This window comes from Agelaius phoeniceus, chromosome 1 (assembly GCF_051311805.1).
Source record: "Agelaius phoeniceus isolate bAgePho1 chromosome 1, bAgePho1.hap1, whole genome shotgun sequence".
In the NCBI taxonomy this organism is placed as follows: Eukaryota; Metazoa; Chordata; class Aves; order Passeriformes; family Icteridae; genus Agelaius; species Agelaius phoeniceus.
This window is the reverse complement of record NC_135265.1, coordinates 55,502,889-55,517,112: the sequence shown is the minus strand read 5'-3', so window position 1 is coordinate 55,517,112 and position 14,224 is coordinate 55,502,889. Positions and strand designations below refer to the sequence as shown.

Here is a 14,224-nt window from a genome sequence, read left to right as displayed (position 1 = left end):
TCCCACAATTAATATTATGGATTCTGAAATCCAGGGTGGTAGTTTGAGGAATTGTCCCTTAGCCCTTCTAAGGTTCATGCTATAGACATATTTCTTGGCACTGGATTCCCCTTCCTCATAGGTGGCAACCTTCTGGGGTGAGGTCAAGAAGGGTAACCCAAACATCTCATGGGGTGACACCCCCAAATCTGACCAGGGTTGGGTTCTAATTCTTAATAAGGCCAAAGGGAGACATTTTATCCAGGACATTTGAGTTTCAATCATTAGCTTAACTAGAGCTCTTTTGAGAGTTTGATTCATTCTCTCAACCCAACCAGAACTCTGTGGATGCCATGGAGTGTGTAACTCCTATTTCATTCCCAGGGCTTGAACCACTTATTGCAATATCTTCGATGTGGAATGGATTCCCCAGTATGAATAAATCCTGTTTATCATCCCATATCAGGGAATGATTGATTCTAGGAGTGTTTTACTCACAAAATTGACATTGGCTTTCACAGTGGGTGGTACTGCCTCTACCCAATGATCTACTGTCACTAGCAAAACCTTCCACCATTGTACCTGGAGAAGCTCAGTAAAGTCTACTTGGATGATTTGAAAGGGCCTAGTTCTTGCCCTTCCCTGGTGTTTTCCTCATGACACTCTTATTCACTTGTTGACATACCACACACTGTTCAGTCACCTGCTTAGCTATCCCAAAAATTCCTGTGCAGCCCCAGTCCCTTAGAAATTGATCACTTGGCACTTGTGTACCCCAATGTGTTCTTCCATCCATGCCTTACAGCATTTTATTGGCAAAGGGTTTATTACATTTACCTCGCATCTGCTAATCTCCACTTCCCTTCTTTATCTTTCTTGGCTCCTATTTTGAGGAGTTCATCCTCTTCTGCCCCACTAAACACTGAGACTTCTTGTATTTCTCCCATGGGGGCTAACACCATCATTAGTTTTTCTGTCTCTGATTCAGCTGCATTTTTAGCTTTGAAATCCACTAAATTGTTGCCTCGCACCTCTTGAGTCGCCCCTTTTTGATGCCCTTTAACATATACCACTGCTACTTCTTCTGGTAAATGTAAGGTTTCTAACACTTCTAAAATAAGTCCTTTGTGAATCAGTCCCTTTCCCTTCGAATTTAATAGCCCACTCTCTTCCCAAATTTTTCCAAAGGTAAGCAGAACGCCAAAAGCATATTTTGAGTCTGTATATATTGCTCCCCTTTTCTGTGCTAATATTTCCAGAGCTCGTTTTAGAGCATATAACTCACATGCTTGGGCTGACCAGTTGAAAGGTAACTTTCCCTTTACTGTGGCTACCAACCCATCATCTACTATAGTGTACCCCAATACCTGGTGCCCCTGGATTACCCTTGAAGATCCATCGATGTACAATTGTTTCCCTCCTTGGAGTGGTTGATCTGTTAGGTCTTCTCTTACTCTAGTTTGATAGTTTATAACTTCTAGGCAATTATGTATTAATTCCTTATCTTGTTCTCCATACAAAAACTGGGCAGTGAGTTGGTTACTCACAATCAGCTCTAAATCACTATTTATTAAGATGGCTTCGTATTTTAGCACTTGGGAATCAGTGAGTCATTTCTCACCCTTCGGATACTTCTGAGTGAGGAGTATATACTTTCAATTTTCCCCCAAAGGTTAATTTTTTGCTCTCCTCTACAAGTACGGCAGTTGCTGCCACTGCCTGAATGCAGGTCGGCCATCCCTGGCTGACAGGGCCTAGTAGTTTAGGTAAATAGACCACTGGTTTCATGGATCCTCCCCAGTCCTGGGCTAGTACCCCATGAGCTACGCCTCTTTGTGCATCTATAAAGAGATAAAAAGGTTTGTCTAATGCATGCTGGTGCACTGACTAATTTTTGCTTTAAAGCTTCAAACATTTGTTCATCGTCTTATTCCCACCTAATCTCTTCTACTAGCTTTTCATACAAGAACTTGATGGCCTGCATGTATCCCTCAATCCATAGTCTAACTTCCCTCTTAGTTTTTGGCCGTGGGAGAGAGGCTATCCCTGCTATTCTCTCAGGGTTCAGCCACCTGCTCCCTTGAGGAATCACGTCCTAGGTATTTTACTTCCCTCTCCACAAATTGGAGATTCCCTTTTGATACTCAAAGTCCTTGGTTCCCCAGAAAATGTAACAATGTTATGGTAGATTCCTGAACTTCGTTTTCTTCCCATCCTGAGAGAAGCAAATCATGTACATATTGGATGAGCTTTATCTCAGGTTTGATGGAGAAGGGCTGTAGTACTTCTCCCAAGGCTTGACCTAATAGGTTTGGGGATTCGGAAAACCCTTGGGGTAACCTAGTCCACTGAAGCTGTTGCTTCCTCCTGGAATCGGGGTCCTCCCATTCAAAGGCAAATATATCCTTGCTTTCCCCTGCCAGTGGACATGCCCAAAAAGCATCTTTTAGGTCTATCACACTGAACCACTGGTGTGATGGGGGGATATTACTTCATAGTGTATAGGGGTTAGGCACTACTGGGTACCGATTCACTGTACTTTTGTTCACTTCTCTCAAATCTTGGACAAGCCTGTCAGTCCCATCTGACTTCTTTACTGGTAATATGGGTGTATTATGGTGGGGACATACATGGTTCTAAGGTCCTCTCTTTGAGTAGGTGCTGGATCACTGGCCATAGTCCTTGTTTCCCCTCCAGGGAGAGTGGATATTGTTGTACCCGGACTGGATTGCTGTAATCAACTATTTTTATTAGTATAGGTTTCATGTTCAATTTACCTAGATTTTTCAGTTTTGCCCACACTATCTCATAAATTTTGCTCTCATTCCTCTTCTCTTAATTAGAGAAGCTTAACTGCCACTTTTCCTTCCTCTGGAAGTACTCCAATGTCTAACTTCACCTGTAAATACCTAATAGATTGCACCTTGCTTCTGGAACTAATAGAACATCCCCAATTCCTACTTGATTTGCCCCTTCAAACTTTACTTCCTTTATAACTGAGACCTTGAACCCTTCCCCTTTTGCACCTACTACTTGTATGGTATCTTGACCCTTTTTGCACCTGTTTGGGATTCTACAAACACAAGTTCTTTCAGCCCCCGTGTCTACTAGGAATTCAAATTCTTCCTCCTGGGGGCCTATTTTTAAAGTTATCAAGGGCTCCTGATGATATTCTGGGCATCCAGGAGGTAGAGCCCCTGACACCCCTCATCTTCTGCTTCTCCTTTTTTGCTCAGTCTCATAGACCTCAGGTCCTTTTCCTTCTGGGGGCAATTCTTTCTAATACGTCCATTCTTTTACAGTAAAGCAAACTGGTCATTCATTCCCCTGTTTCCCAAACTCTCCTTTTTGTGCCCAGTCCCAAGGAGCTACATCCCCCCTCCATCTATCTTCCCATACTCGGAATCTCCCTCCCTTACCTGGGTAGTTCTTGTCACGCTGGTTTCTTTCCCTAATGGCAGTTACCATTACTTGGCTTTTGCCTTGGCCTTCTCTTTGTCTCTCTTTCCATACACCTTCTGTGCTTCCCTTAAAAGATCCTCTAACCTCCTTTCTTGCCAACCATCTAACTCTTCTAACTTTCTCCATATATCTGGCCAGGTGTGTGTGACAAAATTTATCTTCAGTAAGGTCTGTCTGGTCACTGTGTCAGGGTCAACTCCTGAATACTGCCTCATATTTTTCCTCAACCTTTCTAACCACTCTCTTGGGGTTTCTTCCCTCTTTTGCTGCTCATTGAAAGCCTTACAGGCATTTCGATTACATGGAGCTGCCTCTTTGATACCTCTTATAATCCATGTTCTATATTCCTCCATGTCTTGCCTCCCCCCAGTGCTGTTGCAGTCCCAGGTGGGGCACACTGTGGGCATTTTCAGATCCCCAGGAGGTCCTTGCACATGCTCCCTTTCCCATATCCACATCCCAGCTGCCCAGATAATCTCTTTCCTCTGGTGTGAACAACATGGTCATTATTGATTGCATTTCCTCCCATGTGTAAATATTGGGCCCCAGAAACTGGTCTCACTGCTCCGCTAATCCAATGGGGTCTTCTAATAGTCCTTTTTAATTCCTTTTAAAACATTCTCACATCAGAGGAACTAGAGGTACAGTTACAGGGGTACTTTCCTCAGGGGATACAGTCTCAATGCTTGGCTCCCACCCTTTGATCTGCTTTCCTCTTTTTGTGCTACCCTGCTCCTGGCTAGGCCTATGAGGGGGCAGGGGAGGTGCAGTTGGAGCTACTGATGTGGCAGGGGTAAGTGGTCTAACAGGTCCCACTCTGTATTTTCTGCTACCCTTAACACGCTCACCTTCTCAGCAAGCAGCACAGTCACTCTTCCTGACTGAATGTTTTCTTAGCTCTTACATACATGTTTAATGCTTGGCATATCCATTCCTCTTCTGACCCATATCTCGGCCAGTATACATGAACATTCCTAATTTCCTTTCTGGTCCATTCCAACACACAGTACTGAACCATTTTGCTCTCATCCTTATCTCTGGTGTTGGGGTCATATTTCCACTGGCCTAGCTTCCTTCCCAGTGGACTATCTGGGGGTATGCCCATTGGTTCCTCTTCAATCTCTGCTTCTTCCTTTGGGGATTCGCTACTCACCCATGATCCCATCTTGACCAGGTCTTCCTCTGACAGAGCCCACCTTTGCAACCACAGGCCCTTTTGGCAGAGCTCGCCTCCCCAGTCATCCAACTACACACTCTCTCAGCAAGGCCCACCTCCCCAAGAAGGGGTGAGGGAAAGGGGAATAAAAGAAACCAGGAAAGGAGGAAAGAGAAAGGGAAGAGAGAGAGAGAGAGAGGATAAAGGGAGAAAAAAGGGGAAGAGAGAGAAAAAACTAGAAAAAAAGCTTTACCTCTCCTCCGAAAAAAACCCCTATAGTCCAGGGGCTTCCATCCCCGCCCCGCTCCAGCTTGGCTCACTCTGTCCCGACTTGCTGCAGCATGTGAAGTGCTATACCTAATATGGGGTAACCACTGCAGCAAATCTCTCAGCGGTTGTCCTGTTTCTAGGCCAATCTTGGCTGGCTCTGGGAACCATGGAGCTGGTTGCGCCCAAAAGCTGTCCCCACCTGAGCTCAGCCACCGCTGGCACCACTGGTGCCCGGCCCACCGGTGCTTCCCCCAAAACCGCCGCTGGCTACTGCCACTCAGCCAGCCCGGAATACTACAGTGCTGCCCATGCCACCCCCAAAACCACTGCTAGCTCAGTGCTACAAAACCCTTCACAAACCCTTCTACCTCATGTGTCCTGCCGGCCATGGGGGAAAATCCCCACTTTTCTCCTGACCACATATCCTGCCCTTTCCTCCAACCACCCAATATCCTAAAACTCCAATGGACCAGGATAGGTCTAGTATAGTACTGGCGTGGAGTTCGCTTTCATATACTGGAAGTACGGAGTAATTGTCTGGCCAAAAAATAGTACTCACCCCTCTTCATCTCTTTATCCAGCCTCCTATTGTCTCTGGGCTTCAGCCTGCGACCACTGGTGGTCCTGGGATTGTCCAATAGAGCCCGCCAAATTTTTGCGGCATGGGTGCACCTCTTTTTGAAAACTCCTAGCACCACTGGGGCGAGATGTTTATCCAGGATGAGCACCCCAAAATTGTGAGAAATGGCTACTCACTTTTCATAATTTTAGAAAGATTTATTAAACCTTATCCAAAATACAACAGAAGAGTGAATAGAGAAAATGTTATGGTGTGGGAGCAAAGGATTTTCCCCATCATGTGCTCACCCACATAATGGAGCTTTCACCTTTTAACCCTTTAACCCTTTCCAAAGTTCTGTCCATTGACTCCTTCTTCACTGTCCAGTGGTGGAGATCTCTTCCTCAAATCCTGATTGGAGGTCAGGTGTTGCCATAGTGACAAGCTGGCCCTCCCACATGTCCCAACCTCAGCTGTCTCTTGGTAACAACACAAAGGGGTAAAACATAACTATGAACCTATGAAACTTTTCTTAACCTATACACATGCTATTTGTCTGGTAATTGTGAGAGTCAATCATCGCATTATTCATCTATTGCAATAAGAATCTCAGCTCTGACACTCAGAGCACTTCCTTGTCCCCTTCCCTCCTTTTGCACTGACCTTAGTGTTGCCATCTAGTTCTCCTCAAGTGTCTTCACTTTTTCTCTGACTCGGGAGACAACTGATGTACATAGGTTCATTTGTTCTCAAGTTCTATTAATTGAAAAGATGTTATAGAGTTCTGCAACACTGAAAGATTGATCCTGTCCAGGGAATTGCTTGCCATCCCTCTCACTGCTGGTCATGTGGTCCCCGCTGGTACCAAGTGGGCTGTGCTGGCCACAGGCTCCACTCAGCACCTCTCCATGTGGAGTGCCAAAATGGAAAAGCTGCTGCTGCCACATTTACCCTTCTGTTCACAGTATGGCTCGCTAAAAGTGGCTAAGGAAAAAAAGATCACTGCGAGCCATGCTGAAATAGCTGCAGCCACGTGTTGCTGCCCCGCCGCCCCAGTCTCGGCCGTGTGGTCCCGGCCATGTGGCCGCTCTTGGACCAAGATGGCAGTGGCCACTGCATTTTTACCACTGCTAAGGAATTCAGTGGTGCTTCTGTGAACAACACTTCTGCCCAAGCCAAGCATTTAGGAGTATCTCCTCTTTGGCTGGGGAACATGATTTAGCCCAACAGTAGTTTATACTGGCTTCATTTCTGGTCTGACTGCAACACTATGAAATACCGAGGCACAAAGCCTACAGCATAAAAAAGATGTTTTTGATTATCTTTGAAAGACCATGTCAATCAGAAGAGGTTTTTGAAGACTGGAAAAAAGTAAATCTTACTCTTCAAAGTTCTAGTTCTCATTTTAATCATATAATTAACTTCAGAGAGCAAGAAGTAGGATCGGAAAAACCACAGGCTTGTTAGACTCACCTGGGAAGGTGATGGAGCAACCAGTGCTGGAGCAGGGGAATTGGATTAGATGAACTGAAAGGTCCCTTCCTATCTCAGTGATTCTCTTTGCACCACTGAAAATGTTGTCCTGGAAAGTTTGCCTCTGAAGGAAAATGTTTTCCTCAGCTTGACACCAGATAATGAACTCCCCCAGGAACTAAGGATGAACAGGGTAGCTTCCACAGGATATACAAAGCACATACTTTAACACACAGCACAGCATGTTTGCAGATAATGACTGAAAATCACTACACAATTCAAAAATAGGCACCCACTCCAATGCATATATTCAGAGAGGAGTGGTTAGCGGTGAAGAGAAGGAGAAAAGAGAGAAAGAATAATTATGAAATATTGTAAATGGAACATACTTCTCTTAGCCCATCACTGGAAAGTCTTTTGATACTGCAAAGAGGATGAAAGTCTGCACAGCACAGAACTAAGTTATGCCAGAAATATACTTTTGGTTGAAATGTTCAAGGAAACACAGGGAAAATGCTTCCCAGCTTTGGCTTTGCTTAACTAAAGATCTTCATGATTTTGAAAAAATTCCAGATGAAGACTCAATAGAGACACACTAGAGTTGGATACACTGAAAAGTGGTTCAGTGTTTCTTGTGCCAGCACATGCAAAAATGGCTGCTACTGAATGGGTCTTTACACAACAAAAACACTGTTGTCCTCTGCACCATCCCATGCTACTACTTTATTGCAAGCACAACACAATAAAATGTGAGACAATTACTCATTTTTAAGAACATTTCAATTAAACTGATTTTTAAAAAATTCTCAACTTATTTATTGTGGCTCCCATCCATCATTCTCACCAGAAACAGATACATCTGTATCCTATGTGAACACTATTTGGAATGTCATCCAGTGGACATCTTGCTAAATGTGATTTTACGGCTATCAGACACCAAGATATCACCACCTTATCAATCTAACTGGATTTAAAGTCTACTGGGATCTGACTAAAAGCAAGGGCAGGAAAATCCTACCAACAATTCAAGTGCCCTCTGCAGCTCCTGCCACTTCCTAGCCCTTAACTATACTACTACACCTCCACCTCTGGCAGCTCCTTCAGGCTGGAGGGGTATCAGCCTCCACTCAGCACATTTCTGACTCCTGCACCATGATTGGTCCTAAGCACAATCCAGGAGCAGATGGCACTGGCAGCCTTGTCCATTCACATTACAGACTCCTGGGTCAATGTCGCAGTCAGAACTTACCAGAATGCCTAAGACCTGCTCTACTGCAAAAACTTATTATGATCCCCATTTATGGAAGGCTTTAAAGGCTAAATTTAGGTCATTCCCCTATGACTCATTAACTTCTCTTAGAACTTCTCACACACTCTATTCTCTTCTACATTTGATGCCTCAGACACTTCAGATGTCCTGTTTTCTGCATAATTTAAAATTTGATTACAGTAAAAGAAAGCACACATTGTCTTGAAGAACAGAAAAAACATAATCTATGGATATTTTTAATTCCAAAGGCAAATTAATATTTCATGGCACAGTAGAATAAACAGTAGAATAGACAGTTCCGAAAGTATATAATTAAAGCATCATTCTCTACATAAGGTACTTATTTTCTTGCTAATCTTGTTTAAGTTATTTTGAAAGTACAGCAGTTGATTTACAGCAAGTATTTAGCAAAGATACAGTCTTTGAGAGGGAAGCTTTCCAGAGAGGAAGGAACCCCGATGTTATGCCTAGCATTTACAAACAGGGGTAAAAGTTATGCTGCCTGAATAAGAGGCCAGAACTGTACAACAGGAGATGGGAAACTAGCTTCTCAGAGAGATTTTTCTTCATTCAGATAATTACCCTTGTTCAGCATTAGGTAAGAATTTTTCTGCAAGTAGTTTTTCAAGGCATAGGCAAGGTCCAGTGCAACCAACCTGCAGAGATGGCACTGTTTTTCCAAGGTGACTGAAGATATACAGTATTTGAATGCTAAATCACATCATTTCAGAAGCAGGAAATCCACTGTGACATTTTTATTCAAGAGATTATTTGCAATTCCAGTTCCCTTGAATTACAGTCAGGAACTCTACACAGCAAGCAGAAAACCATTGTGGTAGTCTACTCAATAGCAAAAAAAAGAACAGTGCCTGCTTAAAAGACTCCGGCTGAATAAACATTAAGCCTAAGATGGAAAGTGATTAAATTTCCTATGAAGAAAATTTGCTGGACCAACCTGTGCATTCTATACAGAATACTGACAACCTCCACCCAATTATCAGCCAAAATGTATGGAATATGATACCACATGGAATATGACATGCATCCAAAAATGGGGAAGCAACTGATTTTGTATTTGCTCTTGCTCTGTAGCACAAGATCAGAGTCAGGAACCGAACTGATGTTCCAACACACAGTACCCAATGTATTCAAGGTTTCCTGTAGAGCAGCTTTAGAAAACATACCTTTGTCTATAGAACAACTTCTTGAAGTATTAACTGACCCACCGAATCATGTCATGGTGGGCAGCAGACTCTTGCACAACTGCCATACACAATTGATTCAATACATCGGTGATCCAGTAGAATAATTAACTCCTCCTTTTGCAGAAGTCAACCTTTATCATGATGCTGTCCACTTTAACTGAGTTCTCAGCAGGACTAAATAGCCTCATTCTGAGTAGGCACCTCTAGCTCCCCACTCTCTTGGGCCCCCCAAAATCTTCAGTGTAGCCCAACATTTTCACCAAGCCTATCACACAGCATTGGGGGTTTAAAATAATAAAACAAGGACAGGTGAGAAAAATCATCTGAAGACTCACTTTAGCCTGTCACAGGATGAGCGGGAGCTTTAAAGAAGCCCTGCCTTAGGCTCAGATTTTGACAACAGTTTAAATTAAAGAAATCACTTTGGCAAGTTCTAAGGATGGCAGATCAAGGTCTATTTATAAAATGAACTATTTATTAAACAGACATGAAATAACACATAAAAATCTTGATCAGAATTACTTACCGCAAAGTATAAAAGTTAAGAACTACTAGTAGATTAGAGCATAACATATAATGCTGCACTATATCAAGGTACCTATAGTAAAGCTACCAAAAGAAATACTATTGATTAGGAGTCAAATGTAACTTACCGCTGAAATGAGAGTAATGTACACAGATTCCTTCACTTAACCCCTGGAAAGTAACTGCAAAGCGGGCATTCCTACTCATGGGGAAAGCTCCATACATTTCCAGGAAAATGTATAGAAGGTTTCTGCTCTGTGAAAGTTTAGCGTGGCTTTTATTGTTTGTAAAGTGAGTGTCTGTCAGTCAGGAATCCAACCTATTTTGCTAGATCTCACTTCAACAGCAAGATGGTTTCTGCTGGTTAGACCAGTATAAACCCCAAGGCATAAAAATAACTCTCTACAAGACAGCTTGTCCTGTTTAAGTTATCTGACTGGTTAACAACATAATTTCTTATGGGGGAGGGTGAGATGTCCTGCTTACAAGCAGGTAATAGTTTTCTCTCTTTTATATGATAAACCAATTTATACTTACTTGATCCACCACAAATCATTTTAGTTACCTTTATTGGTCAAGAACTCACACAGAACTGGATGTATCAGAGAAAAAAAAGCTTTTAAGTTTATTTGAAGTTTACCTTAGAAGCACAAGAGCTTTGGCATCTGAAGAAAGTGCAGTTGAAACTGATTCAGTGCTACTCTGTACTTTTCTGATACGTTCTGCAAATTTACAGTTAATTCTTATGCAAAGTTCTTCTTCAGAAGAAAAGCTCTTGGGTAGCTGAATATTTTAGACTCTAATATCAGATGTTTTCTATGATGTAAAGGCTTCTTAGGAAGAAGAGCGTATCAAAGTCAAGTCTGCACATATCCTGCTGAATCTTAATGAGCAAATTTAGACTTCAGGAACATGAAAAGGGTAGTCCCTGAAGCCCAAATGAAAGAAGCTTTGGATTTAGAGAAGATTTTGATTAGATTTTCATGCAGTGATTTACTTGCATAATGCAAAGAATATGCCAGGCTATAATGCAGTATAATTGCTGATGATGGCAGAGTCTAGCAAACTGAGTCACAGAATGATCAAATGCTTTAGTGAATTTAAGGCCAAGCTGAAGTAAAAAAAATATACTCTCTTGAAATTATCATGTAACTCTAATCTACAGGACACTTTTCCATATACAGCTATGGAAGTAGGTTGACTTTTTCCTCCTGTAAGCTGACAGCTTATTGCATTCTTAGGATAGAACATAGAAAAACTGTTTAAAGCTACTGAAGAAGAGGGGTTTAAAAAAGTTTTTTAACTTTTACATGCATGGCATGCATTAACTCAAGCATCATGGTGAAACAACCCTTGAGGTCACTGGAACATTTCATTTACTAGGACTAAAAGCAGCTTTCCTGATCAGTGTAGTGAAGAATGGATAAAGGAACAATATACCTGAGAATACGTACTAGCTGCTGAAAATGAACAGCTGCAAAGCCAGGCACAAATTCTTATGGGTGAAGCTTGATGTATGCAGACTATTCCCTGCACTACAAACCTCCTACCCTTCTGTTATTCCACTCAATCTATGTTCATTAATAATTTGCAATTTTTTAAATTTTTTCCTCAACTGTCTGTGTTAACACAAAAGATTAGTATGCTTTTGAGAAGATCTATTCTTTTAATGATTGTTTTGTCTATGTAATCATGCAGAGTAAATCCTAGCATTTCTAAACACATAAATTTTTATTCCAGTATTATACAGATCTGCACAGTGGACAACACAAAATCATTCTTCAGATTTCTATACCAATTGCCCAGAGGATTTTAAAAGATTATTATGAACATACATAAACTAGAAATCCAAATTTACACAGTTTTTATTATTAGTAATTATTTAGTAACATTAGTATTAGTAATATTACTAATATTACTAATAATTACTAATTATTTAGTAATATTAGTATTAGTAATATTACTAATAATTACTAATATTACTATTAGTAATTATTATTAGTAATTATTAGTAATTATTAATAATTACACAGAAATTATTTTAAGGTGTACTTACATGGGAATAAGGTATAGAAGAAGGTGTTGTATTAGAGGTACCATATTTTCCAGTTTTACAGATAGACTGCAGTATATACCATTGATTTAGAACTTAGTATGTTACCATGCTAACTTGTTCAAGCAGTTAACAGTTAATTTGATGGCAAAAAAATATATTTTTACTTTCAAACTCAAGTTATTAAAAACCAGAAAAATAACTTGGGAGTTCTGATTACTTTTTTAAGGAAAAGATGCTTATTTTGAATTTAGTCAGCATATATTATAAACAGATTACATTACTGTGAAGACATTCTCAAAGATCACTTTGGATCAACAAAACAGAATGCAGTTCAAATGAACAATATCGTTTTTGTTAACATCCAATTGACTTATTTAACTTAGCTGTTAAATTGCTAAGGCCAGAAGAAACTTCTAGAGATCTTACCTTTGAAAAGTCAGATACATTTTTTCCCTTGCACTTAAATGAAACCATGCATTTCAACCACACATAAAATAAGCACAGAGACCTACTGCTGACTTTAAAAATAAAGTTTCTGGATGAGTTGAACATGAGAAAAACTCACTTTAAACTACTACATTGTGAAGATTAATTGAGAAATTAACCAGTTTCTAATGAACTATGAATGCGTAACAAGGGCAAATTGCCAATGTATGGAATTCACAGTTAACAAATTTGTTAACTGAAGATATGAGTTGGCACACAACTTCAAGTTCTAAAGCAATTTCACTGAAAGGAGTCAGACTCCTGTGGGTCTCAAGGTAAATAGACTAAATCAGGATTGAAGTAGTCTGGTGAGCTGAATTCATGGCATTACATTTTTCTTTACAATATCCAACCATAAGCCTGATGTGGTTCCAAACTGAACGCACATTAACTGATAGCAAACACAAATCTCTAAATCACATGGGTTTTTTTCCTTCCGGTTTTATTTTTTTTTTTCTGTTCCAGAATGAAGTAACAAGCTGAGCAAAGGAACCATGACATATGAATTGCGTAACAAAGACTTACCAGACAAAGATTTTCACATTTTCTCATTACCCAAAATATTCAATAAACAGGATAAACTACAGGAACCACTTTTGAATCACAATCAAAATTATATACAGAAACGGAAAATTACAGTGGCTCTTATGGTCCTAACAGATTTGGTGTCACTGACTGACACTGAGAACTAGGCCACTGCTATTTCTTCATCTCCAGGACTGCACTTCCTGGCCCCCTGTGTTTGGCACTGCATATATTGCAGAACTGGACAGAAGATACCTAAATCAAAAAAGAAAACAGGAATCTCTCAGAGAAATGTAGCCACATCAGAATATGTGAAGATGAATGAAAAGTGCTAATGCCCTTCTCAACATTACTGCTCACAGTCAGACTGTTCCCAGTCAACATAGTCATGGATAGGTGAGGGAAGACAATATAGAAAAACATAGTAAGACAGGCTGTTCTGGAGTCAGAGGGCAGCACAACTCACCACTCACTCCACTACCACCACCTGCCAGAAGAGTAATGTCAAACTTTCTCCACACCAAAAATGAAAAGTAACACTGATTATCTTCATATATAAAGATGAGAGTAAAGTCACTTGGTGAGCTCCAATAACCACTGGATGCCTTAGTCACAGCTCTGTCTTTGGGTAGTGCTCCACAGATTTTCAGCAACTGAGATCAGGGCCCAAATACTGTCATCAAAGATATGTTTACTGTTACTCTGTGTTTAGCTCTGTGTCCATTTTGTGCATGCACTATTTACATTTCAGTATGTCACCGATAATCAAACATCAGTAACATGACGGATCACCTAAGGACACATATTACAATCTAACAGGGGAAATTTGGCTGTTACACGCATACACCCCTCTATTCATACATACTGTCTATGAATAGATATCATATAATATCTACGTAACATTTAAAAATCCCACCTAATCAGTCACCTCCCCCAGAAAATTGAGAATGCTAGATAAATTTTGGATTATTTCTCACAATAAAATTTGTGGTAAATATTGAAGAAATATCTACTAGTTGTTGGACTTTCTTGTACAAATGATCTAATACATTCAGCTTTTCCTAACATATTTAAATATCCATGGTGTACCATATGGTTATAAGCACTTTGTTTACTTACAGATGAAGTGATTCACTAAAGCTATTTTTTCACTACATGTTAATGTTCAGAGATAGATACAGAATCTTAAAGACTTACATTTAATTTTCTATGTGATTTTGTTACCATTTGAATGCTTTCATTCCTATATTTAAACCCT

General features: G+C 40.6%; 1 protein-coding gene across 2 annotated transcripts in view; it reads right to left on the bottom strand.

Annotated features, from left to right (window-relative positions):
- Nucleotides 1–8,376: 8,376 nt before the first annotated feature.
- Nucleotides 8,377–14,224, bottom strand: part of VPS41 (VPS41 subunit of HOPS complex) — a 115,061-nt gene continuing 109,213 nt past the window's right edge. For both annotated transcript variants that reach the window (XM_054644522.2, XM_077179233.1), the window contains one exon: nucleotides 8,377–13,221. In XM_054644522.2, coding sequence (XP_054500497.1) covers nucleotides 13,141–13,221 — 81 coding nt within the window. In that variant the 3' untranslated portion in view covers nucleotides 8,377–13,140. The remainder of the gene's footprint in view (nucleotides 13,222–14,224) is intronic.